Source organism: Myzus persicae, unplaced genomic scaffold (genome assembly GCF_001856785.1).
Source record: "Myzus persicae strain clone G006 unplaced genomic scaffold, MPER_G0061.0, whole genome shotgun sequence".
Lineage (NCBI taxonomy): Eukaryota > Metazoa > Arthropoda > Insecta > Hemiptera > Aphididae > Myzus > Myzus persicae.
In genome coordinates, this window is record NW_019103174.1 from 267,378 (window position 1) to 289,753 (window position 22,376).

The 22,376-nt window shown below is 31.8% G+C and overlaps 2 protein-coding genes across 2 annotated transcripts in view; both read right to left on the minus strand.

The window, feature by feature from the left end:
* Positions 1-13,012, minus strand: part of LOC111033932 — a 24,940-nt gene extending 11,928 nt beyond the window's left edge. Inside the window, exons 1-3 of the mRNA XM_022314889.1 lie at positions 12,352-13,012; positions 4,099-4,171; positions 2,469-2,557 (exon numbers count right to left, since the gene is read on the minus strand). Coding sequence (XP_022170581.1) covers positions 2,469-2,557; positions 4,099-4,171; positions 12,352-12,543 — 354 coding nt within the window. The 5' untranslated portion in view covers positions 12,544-13,012. The remainder of the gene's footprint in view (positions 1-2,468; positions 2,558-4,098; positions 4,172-12,351) is intronic.
* Positions 13,013-20,768: 7,756 nt separating this feature from the next.
* Positions 20,769-22,167, minus strand: LOC111033937 (DNA-directed RNA polymerase II 16 kDa polypeptide). The gene is made up of 2 exons (XM_022314899.1): positions 21,924-22,167; positions 20,769-21,856 (listed from the first exon to the last, which is right to left on the minus strand). Exons 1-2 carry the CDS (start codon positions 22,017-22,019, stop codon positions 21,536-21,538), a joined length of 417 nt encoding a protein of 138 aa, XP_022170591.1. The 5' UTR covers positions 22,020-22,167; the 3' UTR covers positions 20,769-21,535.
* Positions 22,168-22,376: the final 209 nt, after the last annotated feature.

Genomic DNA, 22,376 nt, shown 5'->3' on the forward strand with positions numbered 1-22,376 from the left:
CCCCCCCCCCCCCCCCACAACATGATATATTATTCTAAATATAAATATAGGTGAATACTTATGAATACCTATGAATATCTTGGTGAATACCATTGCTAAACAATGGTATTCAAAAAGCCAAGAACGCATAACGACATGATTGTCAACATAGGTTAAATTTACAAATAAAAACGAAAGATAGCATTAAATATTTAGGACTACAACTTGACCCAAAATGGTCATTCAAAGATCACGCGAAGCAAACGGCATAAAAGGCAAATAAAACAGTCAAAACCCTTGGAAGAATACTACCCAATATAAGCGCCTCCAACACGAGAAGAAGAAGACCATTAGTAAACGTGGTTCACTCGTGTTACTATATGGAGGTCCGATATGAGCCAGCGTAAAGACTACATCCGGCTGGAAAGAGATAACAAAAGTACAAAGAAGAATGGCGTTGCGAGTGATTATGGCGTTATGGCGTACTGTAGTCTCGATAGAAGCCGTACAGGTGATAGCGGACATATTACCTATTGAATTAATGGCGCAAGGAAAAATACACAATACGAATCCAGAAAACAAGAACCACTTGACAACCAGAACAGAGAGGAACTAAGAACGAAACTAGAGCAATATAGGCAAGAAAAATGGGAAGCGTCATCAAAGGGCAGATGGACCTTTAGACTCATAAGATACATTGGAAAATTGAGGAATAGAAAGCATGACGAAGTAAACTTCAACCATAGAACACTATAGAAGCGACTCTCGGGCGGCCAATGTTAATGTGTTTAGAATTCTAAACGGCCTTGAAATGGTACGTAACTTACAACATCATTCTTGTTATTACGAATAATCACACAATAAATATGTGATAAGAGTATTATAAAATTATAAATTATATTTTAATTTTTTTTTTGATATTTAACATCAATTTTTTTCGATTTTTTATTTTATATGATACGAATATTGAATTTATGATGGCTAATATATTTTTAAGATATTTATTCAATAAATTTGTATGTAGTTTGTTTTTCGGATATGATTTTATTAAAATGCATAATTATTTAATATCATTGATAATCAATGTTAATATATACAATGCATATGAATTATCTACCTTCTATAAGATAATTTAACAAAATATATACATAACAATATTTATAAATGACATAAAATTTGCAATTTTCTATTTTTCATGCGAGGTATTCGCAAATTACGGTTAATTCTGGTCAAAGTAGTATAAATTCTAAATCTTATAAATAAGTTTAACAAATAGCCATGGGGGAATTGTTTACAGGGTTGTTCAAAGTATACATTTAATATTAAAGTTTTAAGTTTTTTCCCAACTTTAGGTGATGTTTTCTAAAGTAGGAAATTGATTTGTAAATACAGGGTGTTTCTGAAGTGTGTGAGGTAATTAGTATACGCATACTCACTGTGATGTCACAATGAAGAGTTTTTTGGAATTTTTTTTCTAACTTCAAAATCAGGGTTTTTTAAATTTATTTTTAGAATATTATCTTGAATGTAAAAATAAACACTCTAGTCGTATTTTTTGCAAAATTCTCATACGAATCGAGATATCACATCATTTTTGCGCTTGTCGCGCGTTTTTCGCGCTCGAATCGCCAACTAAAAAAAAAGTCGTGCGACACATCGATTTGTATGAGAATACTGCAAGATAATCAGGTGCTTCGCAGCATACCTGCATAAGTATGGTTAGCTGCCAAGGAGTGGATGCTGGTATTGTGGGGAGCACAATGATGCTGAGCATACCATCTTTTGATGCAACCGATGACACAGAGGAATCCCGTGTTGAGGCAATGATTGGACAAGACATTAACCCAGAAAATGTATTTGACCTGATGATCAAAAAGAGAGAATGGTGGGAGCAAATTGACGGCTACATCAACCACATCATGGGGCAGAAATAAAAAGACGAGAGGAAAAGACAAAATAACCGAGAATTAACTAGTATAAGTATATAGGTAGTAAGTTTATATGTGGGTCGAAGACCAAAGTAGAGGAGATAGAGCCCCTCGTGAAATGTAAAAAACCTATACGCTTGGATATTATTTGTGAAAAATGTATTGAAAAACAATAAACGATGGAGTTGGGGGGTGAAATGATTAACTTCAGTGCCACCCCCCAATCACGATTTTAAAATGCAAAAAAAAAACATAAATGTGGATATATACTATATTATACTTTTTCTAAAATATTTCTAAGCTCCTCGGCAAATTAAATTCTTTAACTTAGTACTTGTTTTTATGAAAAGAAGAAATCTTTTTTTTATTATTTAGTTCAGTTTACAGACGTATAAGTAAAAATATTCAAAATAATTAGTTTTAAAGAGACTAATGAATAAATATTATATCTTCAAAAAAGTTATAAATTAAATATTTAACTAAAAATCATACACAAGGATAGATACAAAAACAAAACTTAAGTATAATTATGATAATTATTAAAAACTAAAAATCACATACCTTTTTTAGTTGCGTTTCATTTTCATCAAATTGCTTTAAATGTTCTTTGAGGAGTTTGTTTATGTTTTGAGGACTAATTTTCTTGTAATCTAGAAAAAAGTTAAGTAAATTATATATTTAAAATTAAACTTAGGTAGATTTTAATTTAGCGTTGTAGCATTTATGAAAAAAAATCCTACGTTGCAATAGCGCGCTCGGATGAAGTGAAATATCTTTACAGATGGTATGAAAAAAAGGTTCATCACGGTCAAATATTATGTTTGTAATTGAAAAATTAAAAATTAAACTTTTAATTGAAATGAATTTATTATTATTATTATTATAAAACTATACAAGGATAAGCTGATAAGACAAATTGACAATTATTTATAACTATAGAAACCTTAGGGTCAGTTGTACCATCTCCGATTAAAGTTAACCGAAGTTAAATCGGCCGAATTTGGCCGGTTATATTCTGTTGGTAATGCTTTTGAAAACTACTTGAAATTTTAAAGTTAAACTTCCCGAATGCACAACAACATTCACCGAACCAGCGGAAAAGATACTGATGTTAAAAATCGAAGCATTACTTATTTATTTCGGCTACTTATTGTACTCGTGATTCGTGGTGTACAGATTCAAAAAATAACAACACACCATTGTAAAATCAATACATTCATCGCTCAGCTGATAATCTAAAATTAAATAAATGTTCTTACCACGACAATTATTAAATGATAAATTTATAATAAATTGATAATTAACAAGATAATAGTTTGGAATAAGTGGAAATTGGAGGTATGAACAACGCAGTTCAATGCTGTACGTGATATTGGACAGACTTCCATATAATACTAGTGAACTCCCGCTATCAGTTGAAGTCTGTTTGTCAATTGACATCTTATGGTATTTTCTAATATGGTAAATATCAATTATGTTGTATTGAATTTTACTATTTCTAAACCTAGTAAAAAAATCTAGTATTATGTAAAAGTCTGTGGGTCCAACACATAAAATATAATTTGTTACTGCGGTGGTTTTGGCCACTATAGTATGTAAAAGTATATTATCAATGTTTAAAAATGTTTAAAATCTGTAAAATGCAATATGAGTATATGACATAATTATTTTACTTTTAAATTAAAAAGTACAAAATTCTAAAATTTAAATTTACAACTGTAAAAAAAAAGAGTAATAAAAATGTTAGGTTTTAACCTAGAAGTTAAAAGGGTTAGGATAAAAATAAACAATTAGCGCTAATTAAATTATTATTTCGTGATTATCACTATTTTATTACCGCCTAAAACTATATTTTGTATTTTTGTAAGTTAGGTCAGATTTGTTTAGGTATAAAATATCAATTATCAAACGCATCATTTTATTTTACTGTTACAAATTACAATAGAGCGCTCTGTTATCCAAAACTCATCAGTCAAAGAGTTTAAGACACTTCGGGCATCGATTAAATACCTATACATAATATATAGCATTAAATATATTACGTATATTTAATCAATGATTCGGGATCTCGTCATCGAACCAGTATATCTTTATTCATTAATAGTGTCCTCAACTAAGAGTTAGATGTTTCGGGACCCAATTTAGACTTGGGAATACAGGGTAATAGTAAATAATAAAAACAAAGACTTACTTAAATACAAAAAAGCTTGCGCTCGCTTAAATTCAATATTTGAATATCTGGATTCCTTCTCGGTTGCTCCAATCTAAAAAAAAATGTATAATAATTTAATCGTTTTCTCTATGCGTTGGACTTGAATTTTACTACAATCACAATATTATACCTAAAAATATGCAATATGTATAAAGAACACATATTATTATGAAGCACCACCTCACAAGTAATTTCAGAAATAAAAAATGTTTGTTTATTTTGTATTGGAACTATTTTAAATTTTATTCGTATAATTTAATTTAAAATATTTAATATATATTATATACTATACACTATAGATGCTTTAGAGTTTAGATACACAACAATTCGGAATATTCAATTATGCCCCGATTTAAGTGCACGTCCTGTGTGGCTGCATTTACGATCATCTATCGTGTAGTTTCTTTTAATAATTCTGATTTATTATTATTTTTTTTTTTATTTAATAATAATAAGCCGCAACAACTTTGGTTATTGGCTTTTGTTATACAAAATAGAATAATATAAGTATGTGTTTAAATAAAGAATATTACTTTTTATACATATAAAGAGGAAGCGGAGGGTGAGTTATACAATTCAAGTTTGGATCATATAGGATCATATTTAGATTAGGTTGTATAATTTAGTAAGTTTTAAGAAAATGAATATTTTTTGGGTGTTGTCTGGATCGGGTCCTAGTGCTTCTTGAAGGTTGTCAGCTAGCTTGAGTTTGGTTCTAGTGTCATTGAATTCTCGACAGAAACATATGATATGTTTAACTGAAGGAATTTCACCACAAGTGAGACAAAGTTCGGGGTCCGTTTTGGTCATTAGGTGTTTATGAGTTAACCATGTGTGTCCAATTCTGACTCTATTAAGAATTACTTCTTGGCGTCTGGGAAGATGGATGGTTGGCCATGGGAGAATGCTTGGTTTGATTTCGTTTAGTTTGGTTCGAAGGGTTGACCAGGTGTGTTGCCAATTTTTAAGGATATACTCAGAGATGAAGTATTTAGAATCTTGTAATGTATATGAGAAGAGGACTAGAGAGTGTGGGGATGAGATGGACTGTTACTGCACATATATCTGCTAATTTGTTTCCGGGAATACCGATATGACTTGGTATCCATATAAAGGTGATAGTCTGTGAATTGGTTTGGAGATATGATATCTGGTTCTGTATTTTTTGTGAAATGCTATTAGGTTGGAAGAAATTTTTGATGCTTGTGAGTGTAATAAGTGAATCGCTGAGTATGATAGATTTGTTTATTGTGTCTTGTTTTATAATATCTAGAGCATGTGAAATAGCCAATGCTTCAGCCGTGTATATTGAACAATAGTCAGGGAGTTTGAGCATTCGTATGGTTTCGTTGAATGTAACTGCAGCGCCTACACCAGTTTCCGTTTTGGATCCGTCCGTGAAAAAACAAATATGGTCTTGATATCCTTCAAGGATTGATTGTAGTTCATTTTTTTATATGATTGGCGTAGTTTCGCTTTTCGGTAGGGAAGATAATTTGAGATTAATGTCGATGTCCATAGTCCAGGGGGGAGTGATCGGACATTCATGGTTGATTATGTCAGAGTATTGATTTATTATTATATTTGGTATTTCATATATTAACAATTCTCATAGCTTTTTAACATTCCCATATCCAACCCCATGTCTTGCTGTATTAAATTATGATTATAAAACCAGTCTGTCATTTAGTCACCTTCCCTTCAGGTTGTGCTCTATTACTATATTCCATTTCTTAGAAATAATATCTCCGTAAGCTATTTATTTCCATACTCCTGACATTTGGAATTTTAATATCAAATGAGTTATTTTCTGTTTATATTCTACTTAATAACCCCGCCTCCCCTGATGTTAACGGTTGTGCAGGAATATATAATGTAAGTTACCTAAGTATTAAGAAAACGGGACGCCAGTCCATAGCAGCCTCATATACAAATACATGTCCAAACAACCACTGAAAATTATATAATATATGCGGTCGAAAGGAATGTGCCGACCAGTACTGCTCGGATGATAGACCAGGAACAACTACCTACATTAGAACACCGTCCATCGAAGATTTGAATAAAAACCATCGTTGCATAATATATCACGGAGCCTAGCCGTTGCACTATCAGGTTTAAACTCACTCGCACAGATATCTTGCAATGTAATAAATACTTCTTAGTTATTATGTAAATGCATATTTTAACTAAAACATTATTTAATATAGTAATTATATTTAATAGGGATACTACGTAAGTACGTCGTCCTGCGTGCTCCGATATTCTATAATACTTGCGTTGTTTAACCATCAGAGGTTCTATCAAGCGTAAAAGCAGACCCTATATCAGGGGATGACAACCAGTCGATCTTCAGAGGAATATTGGTGAATCGTATTGAAGATTAATTATACAAATATCTGTTGATTACGGGTTTAATATTAAATACACTTTTTCAATGGAGTAAAAATAAAAGAATATTATTATGCTGCGTGTACCAACAATGTAAATAACGGTAAATGATGTGACGTGCCTATCACAACTTAATTTCGGTGGCCACTTTTTTAATAATTTTAAGTAGAATATGTATTTCTAACAGTATTTGACCCTTTGAAAATAGTTTTACGTTTTATTATTTTAAACGTATGTACATTAAATGTATCATCAGGCTATGATTGTTAATATGTCCATACGTAAGCACATACAGTAGTAATCTAGGTCAAGACGCTAAGCGTGGCATATTATATACAACTTCCTTAAGCTCGTGGTGGCAAGGTTGATAAATGCATACACTCAACACAGCTTACCGCCGAAACTATTGAGATTTAAATCGCGGCGCGAAGATCAGCGGTCACCGTCACAGGAGCTGTATGAGAAGAACGAACTCAGTACGACGGATGACGGTGTATCTGAGTCAACTAGCTTTATTAGCTCACTATAGTGTTAACGAGTACTAAGTTGCATTCTAATAAACAATAAATAAATTATATATGTATTATAGAAATGTTGATTACCAACGACCGTCTATATAATTATAGTAACCACACTATATATTGTACCAAATAAAACAAAACATAGGTGGATATATAGTTTAAATAAATCAATAATATAGGTACTGTTTTGTTTTGAAACTCACATTCCGTACCATTTAGTCTCTTTTTTAGTCAATAATATTTCCAGTTCCGTATCACTTGATCGCTACCGAAAAACCCCTTTCCGTTTTTTTTCTTTTAAATAACATAGGTTAGCCTTTTTTTCTTGTAGCATCACTACATGGGGCCGAAACACACATGAGGTCAAGCTAGTTTTCCATGTTGTGTTGCGAGCCTTTGAATCTCCGCATATAACATTAAACATGTAATAGAATATATTAATATATTATATTATAATATAGTATAGGATACACCTTTCACAATGTATAAACTATTGTCAAACTCACGGTCCTTACGAAATAGCGTACGAATAACCTTTCCCAATGTAAAATACCGTCGCCGCCGGCGCGCGGCGCAAAACAACGAATGTACTATTAGTAGTAGTTAGCTTCTCTCCATGTATAATAAATCATAGGACGGGCATACGATTAGAAATCTTAAGGATAGCTGCCTTCCTAGGAATTTATAATAACAACCGAAAATGACATCACACCTGCAAGCCGCACATAAAGGAGCCGACACCACTTTAAGCGAGCCCCTACGAGCCTGGGGAGACGTATCATAGCCACGAAGATCGGAGCAACTCCTCCTGACATCTTCATAGTTTTAACTACAAGCATATTCGCGCCAGTAAACTCTCTGCAAATATTCTAACAGTTTTACGTTCGCATAAAATTTAAGTTAGTAAATAGCACATTGGCTCGAATTATTTACACCATGTCTTTCGACTTTCATCATCTTGTACATCAGCATATGTAAGCGGGATCGCTACAATACTAAAATCACGATTAATAAATGAATGGGAAAGGTGTAGGAGAGTAAAAAATACTTAACGAACTATTCTGATTTCTGATACTTACCAAATACACAACTAAAAAATCATTAAAATCGGCGGAGCCGTTTTGGAGTTTATGTATATTATTTTTTTATTATTTTTAAATCACACAGATTATTATTTTAGTTAACGTAACTTATTTGAAATTATTATTATTATTATTATTATTATTATTATTATTATTATTATTATAGATTGATCCATGTTTGTATTGACGCTATAGACTGCCGTCCAGCTTTCTTAATAATAATGTAATTTACATTATATTCCTACACAACCAATTTGGCTAAGAATTATTTGACCAGTAATATCTTTGGACTTAGAACATATACTAGGCAAGCCGATTATTTTCCAACACTTCGAATAATTCACTGAGCGGATTATTCTAGTTCAACATAACAGTTTTACAGTTATACATTTAATGTGTTTGATTTGGAGCATTTAATATGTAAATTAATACAATTAACATTCAGACTAAGCAATTTATCACAGGTACACCTCTTCTTTTCCTTGCAATGACACCTAAGCGGCAGATCGCCACATTGACTACTGACATGTACTGACGTCCCGCTATATACGTATATACTTAAGATCGAGAGGGGGACGCATGGGATTGTTCACACTAGGATGTGATTGACCCCGGGAAAGCGCCTTGAAATAATTAGAATAACAACTAAAGTTATTGTGTGGCGTAGTTCTGAGATCTCGACAAACGAAATTGCGTTGCGAAAGATATGTGGAGATAAATAGAAACATGGATATCTATGGACATATATAATGAGTATAATAAATATTGTTCTATTATAATAAATAGCCGTCAAATAATATATCGACAGCGACAACCGCGTAGGAGGAAACCGTTTCCTGGAACTCGTACGCACACGTGCAATAGTAAACGGGGTCAGCGCTATCTTATCGCTAAGAGAAGAGTGGAGATTAGGCCTATAAAACAGGGACCCCAGCCACCCCGATATTCAGACGTGATTTACCAGAGCCAGTACACGCACCTTTACGCCAGTCGACTCTCTGATAAATTTCAGTGTTATAAAATATTCTATCAGTTTTACATGCCAAATAAAGTCTATGTTCATAATAATCAAAATTGACTAAGAAATTATTTACACCTTGTCGTCTTTCATCTTGTACGCCACAATCTGTAGGCTGGACAACAACACTACTTTTTATAAATTGTTTATAATATTTGTAAAAGCCAAAAGGTTTGGGTTATAAAATGTTTTTGAACTTACTTTTACATTGATCATTATTTTAAATTTGTATTTGAAACTATAATAGGTATTTGTAAACTGATATACTAGTTAAGTATAAGGAATATAAAATAAATATTGTATATCCGTCTAGGAAAATTAATTTTTTTTTTAAATGAATATTAATTACATTATATATTACAGTAGTAATAACAAATTGAGGTCGTTTATTTACATTTTTGTAAAATATAATTATGTATGAATTGATAGCCAAAACTCGTTATAGATGGGTATACAGTTACACTTATTTCAATGACCTCAATTAAAATCATAGATCGCCGCTGATAAGACGTTCATGTCCTGTCCATGTTTTTATTATCTATGGTTAAAAGTTAAACACTGTTATAATGATTACTCGAAGATTACGATGTATTAGAATATTCGATTTGTCTCGTCTCTTTGGAAGTCCAAAATAAATTGCTGATCAAAACTATTATTCCAAGTATAATTAAATATTTCAAAAGGTCGACTGGCGTGAAGGTGCTTGTAGAAGCTCGTCGAATTCACGTCTGGAAGATGGGCTATTCGGAGCTCTCCTAAACAGGCACCTACCCTTTACTTACCTTATGATAAGAGTGTTTAATTGTTGAAACTAATTTTAATTACAAAGTTTAAATAAAAAAAATGATAAGACTGTTTTTTTCCCATTATTGAGACGTACGTGCACAAATTTCACTGCGGAAATGCCATCGATCCACGCTCGTGTAAGAGCGTACATCCTGTGCAGCAGCGTTTTCGATAAAATAATTAGTAGTTTTCAATAACGATATCGTAATAATAGCATTGAGAATAAATATAAGTATATATTATAATATACCATACATATGTAATGATAATAGTGATATACTGATATAATATTATTATAAGACCCAGTAATTGTGTTATTATAGTCGCTTGCCAATACACGGTTATTAAAAATATTAATTAATTGTATTATGCCTATTCGTTTTATAGCCATATTTTGCGTCGGCCGTGCTGATCGATCACGTAGATACCGTTTTGTATGCCTTAGTTTAAAGAAGTGTAGTCAAATCACCCTTTCCTACTCGTTTGTTAAATAAGATTTATAATGGTGCCCTCAAGATTGTTGACAACTTTGCCGTATGCCGTTGTGGCATCGCATTGTGTTTTCGCCTGTACCATAATTAATCGAATATTTAGGTATAATTATAATAGGTATCTTCTTTGTAATGGTTGATTTTATTATTACTATTATTATATTCATATCACAAATTATTAAGATAAACGTAAAGCGAGTTAAGGTCCCCACACACTGCAGCGGTAGCGGTGGCAGTGGCGGTAGGAGTAAAATGAGTCCGGACACAATTTACCGCCACCACGGCGGCACCGCCAAGACAAAAATTTTACCGCTACCGCTGCAGTGTGTGAGGACCTTTACCGGTTACATTGGTACTGCTATGAACTGGCGTCCCGCGTCAAGCCTTAAAGGTTATTACAGAGTAACAACAGGCGTATAGACCAGGTACAGGTGATACACAATATATGAGGGATGCGACGCGCTTAAAGACAATAAGCAATTATCGGTAAGTATATTTTAGCCGAGTTTGTTGTTTCCTGGAATTACTTAAATAATACTTAGTCACGCATATCATTAATAATTCATTGGTGCATAGTAATCTCGAATACCACATAATAGATATTCAACTATATACATTGTGGCGCCCAGGATGCGCACTCAGGAAAGTCGCATTGGGGCGTGGGCAGTTAGTATTTACCGGCACGATAGCCGGCGGACATAATCCGTGGGAATGATACTCGTATCAAGAGGGCTAGAAGAAGTTGAGGGTAGGCCCATACAGGAGACCCCGAACAGCCCATATTTAGATGTGATTTGATCAGATGAGCCAGAGCACCTTCACGCCAGTCAGTCTTTTGATTGCATTATTTTGGACTAATAATAATTTTCAAACAGTTAATTATTTGAGACTTAGAAAATATTCGATTCAAACCGATATTTTCTTAACACTGAGTAATTCTCTGCGACAAATATTCTAGCACACATCCACAGTAAAATTACATTTGTTTTTATTAAATAATAATAAACTATACCACATCATACAACAAGCGTTAAACAATTAAATCAAATACACCTCATCCTATTCCTATCAAAGACACCTGTAGTCGCCAGACCACTACAGTACCTATTAACATTTGAAATACCGCCAGCGCTATATTACCTAAATAATGTTACTAAATTAAGGTAATCAACAACCTAAAATAACTTAATAAACAGGCGAAGCATTCCGAATGTGTGAGAGATTGTTCATCACACAAGGTGAAATGCGATGGAACGTGGAAAAGTGAGTGGTTCTTTGTTGTCTATAGAAAAGGGTAGGGGGACAAGGGGTAAGATGGACAATACAATGAACTACAATGTGTGGGAAACAGTTTGAGAACCTCCGTTCAGTACAACGGACGGCGGCAGAGTCTCAGCACAGTTCCTTTGCCGAAAATACCGGTAACGGACTACCCTAACATGCTTCGACTCACAATGCACACAGCCCATGTCATACAACCATGTTTCAGTTTGACCGTTTACCGGAAACACATGTGCGCGCATACGCACAAGACAAATCAAGTAATGCGATGACGATTAAAATCGTATATTTTACATTTTCCCACGGTTGGAGACTATTAGAATGACTAATGAGTCACTTTGGTATGCGTTAATTACGATCTAACGACCCACACACACACACATACAGAGTGAGAGCGACATTATAGTATCATATTTTTTAAGTTTTGTGGTTTTGTGTCGGGTCATTGCGGGGCCCTAGGAGTTGCGACTTTAACGGTCGCGGCGACACGACGCACTGAGCGCCGAAAAATTAAATCGCAAACAACAATAATTGGCACAGGTTGGGACATAGATAAAACCGGTCAGCGTGTGTTAGTATACCTACGAACACAAGTGTGAAGACGAAAAACCGTGAACCTATCACAATAATAAGCGCAATAATACTGTATCAAACAATCTTACCGCTGACTGGCTGGCCGAACTTTCACCGTACATTCGGGGGTTACTTTTTTCAAGGTCACGTGGCAGAGGTGCCGCTCCGCCGTCATCCCTCCTGCGGATCTTTTTCCTCGGTGGTTCGGTATTGCGCGTAGTTAAACTTAGGCGGCCTGACCTCTTGCGGAACACCGCACCATCGAGCACGAAAGAGTTCATTGAATAACGAAAAAAATCAACGCCACGGTAATCACGAGAACATAATATTGTTTGTGGAACTGAAGTTTAAAGAGACACTATATTATTAACGGAGAAAATAGGAAAACTTAGGATTAAACATAGATTAAATACTAACTAAATGAATTAAGAGTAAAATAAATAAAAAAAAAACGATTGTAAATCACATATTCGTTGCAGTCTAATCACGTCGTTCGGTAATTCGAGTTCCGTAATGTTTACATGGGTAACCGGCCGAACTACTACTCATTACGAATACGACGACGACGACGACGACGATGACGACGAGGAGCAACGGACATACATCGAGAGCGAACGGCGGTGATAACAAGACTGACGGCAGACGGACCGACGGTCGACGCACTCGACGGAGTAGGAATACGCACTATCATGCCACTGCGGACGACGGTTGGCCGCCTGGCGAACGTCCGCGAGTCTGTCCGATAGGGGCGCGCGCGAGGTGATAAACAGGTACGCTCCTGACCGAGCGCACACGAAAATACGACTGCCATGGAATTACAAAATCTTTGTCGGCGGTGATCGACGATTGTCGAATAATGGCAAAGGCACTGCGAACTATACAGTGTTATAAGTTTAATAATTATTATTTAGCTACTTTTTCTTTACTTATCAGTTATCACCACTGCCCGAGTTGCGCACGCTGGACAGATAAGATGTGGCGGCTTCCCCCTCTGCACTACTCAATCGTCATTAATATATTTTTATTACGCACACATTAGTCCGTCCGGCGCAAAGCACCAATTAATAATTATTATAAAATACTCGGTGATTAATGATGATAAAAAATATCAAACAATTATTATAATAATCAAAATTATTTTAATTTATACCGGTCTTAGTTTATTGTATACTACGATAAGAGTATAATATTTTAGTCATTAAAATAATTGTATTTTGTGTAATATTCAATGATAATATTTATATTATCGTATCGAAAACTTAGAATTGAAAAACCATTACGATCTTAACCATTAAGAAAACCTTTTTAATCTCTCCGTTTCCTGTTTAATATCCGTAAGAACGAGATAATATTTTTTTCTTGTATCAATAGATTAACCATTAATAATTAGGTATCTAATATTATTTTTTATATGTTATATCGTACTTTTTGTTACGAACTACACTACTGCAGCCATTGTGGACGGTAACGCAACTACAGAGTACTGAGAAGAATCGAGGAAAAAGTCAAGAATAAAAAGAAAAACTCATAAGAAAAAAAATCATAAAAATGAAAACCAAATTTTGATATTTTGCTATTATGTCATATTTCATTAGACATAAGATTTAATATTCTAATTAAAAATTTGCCAGGTATACTCATTACTTGTACTTATAATATCATAAAATTAATAAATTAGAGGAAATAAATTAAATACAGGACCTATAAAATACAATTTGAAATAACTGTATCCATTACCACATTATAAATTATAATAAAATAAATCAATTTCCATTATTTAAATATAATATGTTTAACTGAATTTCACATGGTTCATATTAAAAGGTTGGTAAATAAGAATTTATAAATAGACACTAAATGTTTATATCCGCAATTTTTATACCTACCGCATACAATTTTCAAAATATTTTGATTCGTTTTGAGCTGTATTACGGTCATTTTCAACTTTTAATTTTTTTAGTTTTTTTTTTTATAAATAAAATTCATTTGTTGGGTCAAAAAGAGGGAAAATACAAATGCTAATACAAGGCTCCAGATATATTGTTACAATATCAGTTAATAAATATTTAAAATACACGAAAACGATTTTTCTTTATAAACATAGTTTAAATGTTGACAATACGTATCAAATTATTCAAATTGAAAATGTGCAAATTATTTTGTAGTTAAATATTTAGAAAATGTTCAACTTTTATAGCTAAGGATCAAAAATTTAAAACAAAATTGCACATAAATAGTTAATTCTGTAACCAAAGTATCTAAAAAATATATAAACACAGTTTTTTTTATAGTTATTTTATGTTCAAATTTTTTTTCAAAGTATTTTCAAATTACTTAATATTAGATAACCAAGAATAATGATTTAAGTCGTTTTGTTGTAATTTAAAAATATTATTCGTGGGCACTTGAAACTTTTAGAGTATACGTATATTATTATATTTTATACACACAATGACTTTTCAAACGAAATTGTTGGCAAAAACGAATGTAAACTACTGTAGTACTAATGCTTAATATTAAAATAATTGACTTTAATCACAATAATATCATCAAAAATTTTAAATTACTTAGTAATATTATAGGCTGACTTTCTGAAAGACCATCTCGGCATCTCTCAGAATAGTTTAATCAAGGGTTTAATCTTTAATGGATAATAAGTAATAACGGACTGTCACCGGTGCTGAGACAAATATTGTTGTCGTTGCGACAGCTACACATATTATACACTTCTATACCGCGTTATGACCAGTCGTATAACCAAAACAATTTCCTCCGTCACATCGCTCACAATATTATGGTTAAAGGCTCGGACACATAGAACGCGATCTGTCGCGGCGGACAGCGGCCCGTTTGTAATTAAATACAGAATTCGACCTTTAACCGTCACGATAATCATATATACAATATACATATACGATATCACCTTTCGCTGCGACAGACCGCGTTCTGTGTGCTCGGGCCTTAAATGAGACTCAATAGCCGTTTCCCGTTAGCCGCAGTTTCTACTTTATAACATATATTATGTATATTATAATATGCGGGTCGATTGCAATAGCGAGGCTCGATTTGCTACGATAGGTGCCGGTGCAATGTCCGTTACATTAGCACCACCATATTTGAAAATCCGGGGCTGATAACTTGACTGTACAAAAAGTGTGGTGCTGGTGTAACGTTACATTAGCACCACCGGGGAAATTTGATTTTTTGGGGCATTTGTGTTAGTGTACAAATGTTTATATTAGGATTACAAATGTGTACAAATGAAATAACAATCGTTGGCATAATTTTATTTCGGATTTTCAAATATAGTGGTGCTAATGTAACGGACCTGCCGGGGCACTCGATATTTTTAGACGAAAACCAATAAAAGATGCATGGTAGAATAGTCTATTTGGAATAGTGAATAGTAAAGTAAACTACAGCTTGCATGCCGCGCCAGTAGGTTGCTACTTATATAGCATATTATACCATAGTGTCACTTATTAATATTAGTAACCCAGTAAAGAGTGAATAGCAGTAACACCAATATTAGTAAGTAATAAATTGATTAAAATATTATGTATGTAGTTATGTTCAGATTATTATTCATTTTTATTAAAATGATAAATTTTTAATATTTATTCTATTGGTCTTTAAAGTAATATATGTATTCGTATTGAGATATAGTCTATATCATTATATGTACCTATACTCATAGAATAATACTGACATTCGAATTATGCCTAAACTAAACAAATCAAATATCAATATACAATATTAATTATATTTCGAGCTTTATATAATAATATTATTAATATTTATAAACTATAAACGTATTTTTCAACATCTCTGTGGTTTACAGCATCTAGGTAATAATTCTATTTGTTGTTATTATTGCCAAAATAAACTGTACTTAATTATAAATTTGCAATGTATTATATTTATACAAATTTATAAAATACGTGAATTTGGAGTGTTATTTTTAAATTTATAAAAGAAAGTATAATTGTTTACTATTGTCAGTATGTCAGTATGTGTGTGTTATACTTATATTAAACAAAAGTAACTATAGTCTATTGTAGTGATCTGACGACTACTTCAGTGTCAGTCTACAGGTGTTGTTTAGAGAAAAAAGACGAGGTGTATTTCAAATGAACTCATAAACTGATTATTTGTGGTATAATTTATTTTAATATTCAATTAAACGTATGGAATTTAAACTGACAAATTGTTGTTCTGTATCACAATATTTGTCTCTGAGAATTATTCTAAGTGTTCAGAAAATTCGGTTTGACTCGAATATTTTGTAAGTCCAAATAAGTAATCAAAAGACAGACTAGCGTGAAGGTGCTCCGGCTCGTCTGACCAAATCATATCTGAATATGGGCTGTTCGGGGCTCTCCTAAATAGGCCTGCCCTCTACTTCTCCTAGCCCTGTCGATACGAGTATCAGTCCCACGGATAATGTGTTCGCTGGCTACAGCGGCGGTTCCAGAGGGGGGAGGGGGTAATCGGAAAAAAAGACCAAGGAAAAAAAGACCAAGGAAAAAAAGACCAAGAAAAAAAGACCAAGGAAAAAAAGACCAACAGAAAAAAAGACCAAAGAAAAAAAGGACAATTTACAATTTTTGAAAACTACATTTTAAAACCGAGAATAATCATTTTAGTTATTTTGTTGTAATTTTATAATTAATATGTACATTATAATATATTTTTTGGATATTATACACAATTTAAATTTAATAAAAGGAGAAATTACCTTCATTACAAATTTACATAATATTATTTATACGCCATCAAGTAAACGGTATACACACAGAAAATTGCCTATATTGAACTCCTTAAAAATACAAATCTTCATCTCTATATTATTATATTAAATACAATATAACTTGTGGTATAATAATATAGAGTAAAATAAATTTTTATTACTGGAAATTCCCTATGTTGAGATCACAGTGACCTTTTCACACTTTATCATAAAATATAACTAGTGGTAAAATATAAAGTAAATATTATATTAAATACAATATAATTTGTGGTATGATATAGAGTAAAATAAATTTTTATTACTGGAAATTCCCTATGCAGAGATCACAGTGACATTTTCATACGTTTATGCTATTATTTTAGTGAACAACATTTAGTCTGTTGACAGTCACTGAAGTGTTAAAGTGTTTTAAATAATATAAAAATTTGAAATGGAAGTTTTTAAATCCAACAAAGGCGGTGACAAAATGCCTTTTGAAGGCTACACATATACAGTTGTGTAACAGCGTATTTTATTTTAATGTGTTTTATTATTAATTACTATTTATATTTTGACTTATTTACAACATTAACTGTTTACAGTGTTACCAGTGTTACAGTACTATATTTTATATCATAAAATTACAACAAAATAACTAAAATGATTATTCTCGGTTTTAAAATGTAGTTTTCAAAAATTGTAAATTGTCCTTTTTTTCATTGGTCTTTTTTTCTGTTGGTCTTTTTTTCCTTGGTCTTTTTTTCCGGGATTCGGGGGAGGGGCTAGGGCCTAAAATTACAAACAAAAAAACATATTATAGTATCGAATATTAAAGACCCGCGTAAAAGTATGTAATTATTGGAGGTACGTCGGTGTATGAGTTGTAACATGCATCTACTATTTGTGTGGACTACGAGAATACTAAATAACTTGGGGAAAACTAAGAATATTGTTTTGATAAGAATTGTATTGTTATTATTCTAAAAATAAATAATAAAAGTTGTAAAAATTGTTGTTTTGAGTTTTGTGAATATTACAACTATTAGGCCCCCCTCCCCAACCAAGTCTCCCATGGCCGGCTATCGTTCTGGAAAATACTAACGGCCCACACTCCGATACGACTTTTCTGAGTGTGCATCCCGAGTATCGCAATATGGGTGTTCGAAATTCGAATATCTATTATGTTGTATTCATGATTACTATTACAATAATTGCACCAACGAACGTCGAACATATAAGTCATATGCGTTATTTTATATTATTATTTCATACTCCCATAATACCCATCATCTACTGTATTTCCAACTCGTTTGAATATATTAACCCTTTTCTTTATGAATTGTTTAACGCGCCGCCTCCCTCGGATATTGTTTATTACCTACCTGTACCTGGTCTATACGCCATGTTAATTATCTCTACCAAGGTCTAACGCGAGACGCCAGTCCATAGCAGTAACGTGCTTTAAAAGTTAGAACATGATTAATAGTCTGGCACTACGCAATATATCAACTCTAATCTGTGTAGCAAAATCTATTAAAAAATCACTAGATTCATGGACAACTACATAAGTTGAAACTATTTAAACAATTGACAACCAGACAAACGTGTGTGGAAATCGTGTAGGTAGCAGTGCACTCGTGCAGACCCTATAAAATTAGCAATGATAGGCATGGAGCGAGATGATGGTCGCATACTCGCATCGTTTTTCAAAAATAACAACTTTCCATGAAAACAGATCAGACATCATGAAATCAATAGGGAGCCAGGAGAACAGTATATTATGCAGATGTACCATAGCGGTTGGAACCGAGCACCTTCAAGCTACTCACATTTTTACGCAAATTGTGCACTTTTGTAATTTTTGCTTAAATTAAATAGAAATAAACTATAAATTATCATTATATAATAATATACTGTGGATGTTGTCTTCAACTATTTATTAAAACAGTACAACACCAACATCTGGATCTCCGGCAGTCCACACATGACATACAACCGGATTCAAAGTTTGTAATTATTATTTGCATTTAAGATTTAGCTAGCTATTTAGCTTTTCTCACCACACATAAGCTAGCAAAAAAACTTTAAGAATTCTTATAAATAATTATGACTTATCGAAATAAATTAAGTGGTACTTACCGGAGGAGAATCTATTCATAAACAAGCAAGGAAAGTACACTTACTTTTGATTAAATACAACAGACATTTTACACTTTGAGTCACTATTGCCAAAAGTGCTTTGATATATGAACTATTGAATCATGAAAATATTATAAAGTAAATAATAACTAAAATAAGCACATAAGAGCTACTATATAAGAAAACTAGATTTGAATTCATTTCAGTTAAAACAATAAATAAATAAAATAAATAAATTTATATCAAATTTTTATTTATTTATATACTATATATTTCACACATTAGATATTTACTTATATTCTACCTAATGTCACACATTCTAAAGGAATTATTTTTGTTTTTATTTTACAAGGAGTTGACAGTTTTTTGTTGGGATACCTATCATTAATTATTTTTTAAATTAAAGTTTAATATAAGATTATTTTTTTTTATCTTTTTCTATTACTATATAATGTTAACATCTTTAGCACCACAAGGCCTGGCCTCAAAATGTCTAGATATATATCGTTACATCTTAGTGTCTTACCCATTTATTTTATAAAAATGATGATTGTGTCATAGATTGGCCATGGTGTAACAAATAAGTAATTACTGAGTTTAGAGAATAAAATTTGCTTTAACTGTAAATGTTGTCGTAGGTAATACATTTATTTGTAGATTATCTAGTTATTTTGATAAGTATGAATATTATTCCTAAGTAGTTCATGAAACTCAGTACAAACAGAATGTGCTTGAACTTTATAAGCAACATATTATTATTACATTATTAAATGGTTTTTTTAATGCAATTTAAAAATAAACAATGTTTCTAATTTTAAAAATAATATAATTTTTACTAATATTCCCTTTTTAAACAGGTTTTTAATTTTTTTTTTTTTATCTGGACATTGTTACCTTGGTACAGATTATAGGTATTATATTTATGAATTGTTTTCAAATACATATAGATAAAATAAATTATGTTGTACATTATGATAGTCAATAATTACTAAATTATTGTTTTATGTTTTATTTTGCGAGCGGTCGCACTTGTCGCTTCAATGGGACTGCTGAACTGTTCACAAATTCACTATGTAGTTGTTTTGTAGAGCACCACTACATCTTGGGCATTGCAACAGGCACTATTTTTTTTAGTATTTAAAGTTCAAATATAAACAAATTCATCATAACCTCATTGTGCTGTTAATTGATATTAACTCAAATTTAAAAAATGATATAATTTATTATATAAACAATAAAATACTATAATAAGATAATTAATTCAACCTACTGTATTACTCATACTAAAATAAACTATTACAGTAGCAATATTAATATATAATAAAATGTACTTGATAACAACCTGACAAACTGTCTCCAGAACTCTCGTATTATTTATCATTGAATTTAAATTTGACACACCTACTCAAATTACCCAAGGTGCACTGAACATATACTGTACAGCAAGCTACACACTATTTTTTAAGTTTTTCTTACCCATGACAGTTGTATAATATCTCAAATATAATTAAACTTATACGATGTTTTTACATCATACAAATAAAAACTTCAGCATATAGAAATAGCAGATTATAAAACATAATGCAAGTAAAAAGAACTTGTAAAAATTATGTATTTTAAGCCATAGGGTAAAAAAAATTTCCTCTTAATATCTTTTATTTACCAATACTTAAAAAAATATATACAATTGAATAAGTAGGATTTCTAAATTTCATTAATAGCTTAATAGTCACCACAAAATTGTCTATACAATAGCTATTGCTTATACAGTACAACTGTGTATTATAAAATAAAAGGTATAATGGATAGCTTTTCTTAGCAATTATTGAATAATCGTTGATTTTGCATTATATACGTTATCATTTACATTTACATAATTTTAAAGATGTAACACAATAGAAATGTTTATTTGAAACTAAATAAATACTATACTATTATATGCAGGGGTTAAAGTGGGGGGAGGGGCGCAGGAGGACTCAGTCGCCCTACCTCTGACAGCGGTTAAAAAGCGTCCCCTTTAACAAATTAGGATTTTATACATTAGACATTGTACATAAAAATATATATGGAACGCTTATAATTATATGGAGACATTAGTCCCCTCTGAAATATTTTCCCACTTTAAACCTTGATTATAAGTTATAACATAATAAAATAAAGTTAAAAATAATATTTCAGACTTTTAATTGAGTATAGTATTGACTATAATCACAAATATATTAAATTTCACATTTAAAAAAAAGTAAATATCATGCTGAAAAGTGTTTAGACCTGAGTGTAGACAATTGGAAGTATATAAATCATCACAGGAATTATTTAATTATTACACGAAATTCGAAAATTAAAGAATTTGTTTGGCATAAATAAATTAATACAATTTATTTGAAGTGATTGTTAAAATTTAATTAATACTGAATACTTAATTTAGCTTGTATATCATCCAGAATTTGTTGTAATTCATCGTCATCGAATCTACCTTCCAAACTGGGTATAAGTGATTTGGCTTCATCGGCGAGTTGTGGACATAAGTTACCTATTGACGCCAGTTCAAACTTGTGTAATTTTTTGCCAGCAAGTAAATTTCTTACAGCAACAATGGTTTCTTTATTTTTAAATTTGGAACATTGTTCTGTATAAGTCAAAGTTTTGTTAAACACTTCAGAAAATTCTTGTTCTTCCTCCGCACTTTCGTTTTGGTTCTTGCGAAATTTCAACAACATATTTACCTAAAATCGAAATCAGATTATTAAATATGGTGGAAAGATGTATCATTTATAAGTGATAGAGGTATACTTCGGAAATAAGCAAGGTTTCAGCGTTTTCAAATTCCTTGGGAAATTGCAACAGCGCCGCATCTTCATCTACAGCAGCGTTCATATGTTGAGCCATAATAGATGATATTAAATGAAATTGAACAAATAAATAAAATTCAAAGAACTTATTATAATATTATTATTTAATATTTATTAATATTTATTAGAGTTGGAAAAGCGCAAAACGTTAACAGTAAAGGTAAACATTAAAGGAGTAGCGACATAAATGATAACGATATCCGATGATAATGTGATATGAAATAAATCAGTGGAGCCAAAATGAAATTAATCAGTAGAATTGTTTGAACTATTATTATGCTGACTGTGAATAGTAGCTATGTTCTAAAATGTTTAAAAAATAAAATTGACACGATTACAATAAAAATGTATTTTATCATATCTATTTTTCAAAGTAAAAATATTTTTTTACGGA

Excerpts from the sequence above, each read along its gene's own strand:
- LOC111033937 (XM_022314899.1), bottom strand. The coding sequence starts at position 22,019 with ATGGCTCAACATATGAACGCTGCTGTAGATGAAGATGCGGCGCTGTTG. Across the intron at positions 21,857-21,923 it reads AAACCTTGCTTATTTCCGAA|GTAAATATGTTGTTGAAATT; the intron begins GTATACCTCTAT and ends TTTCGATTTTAG.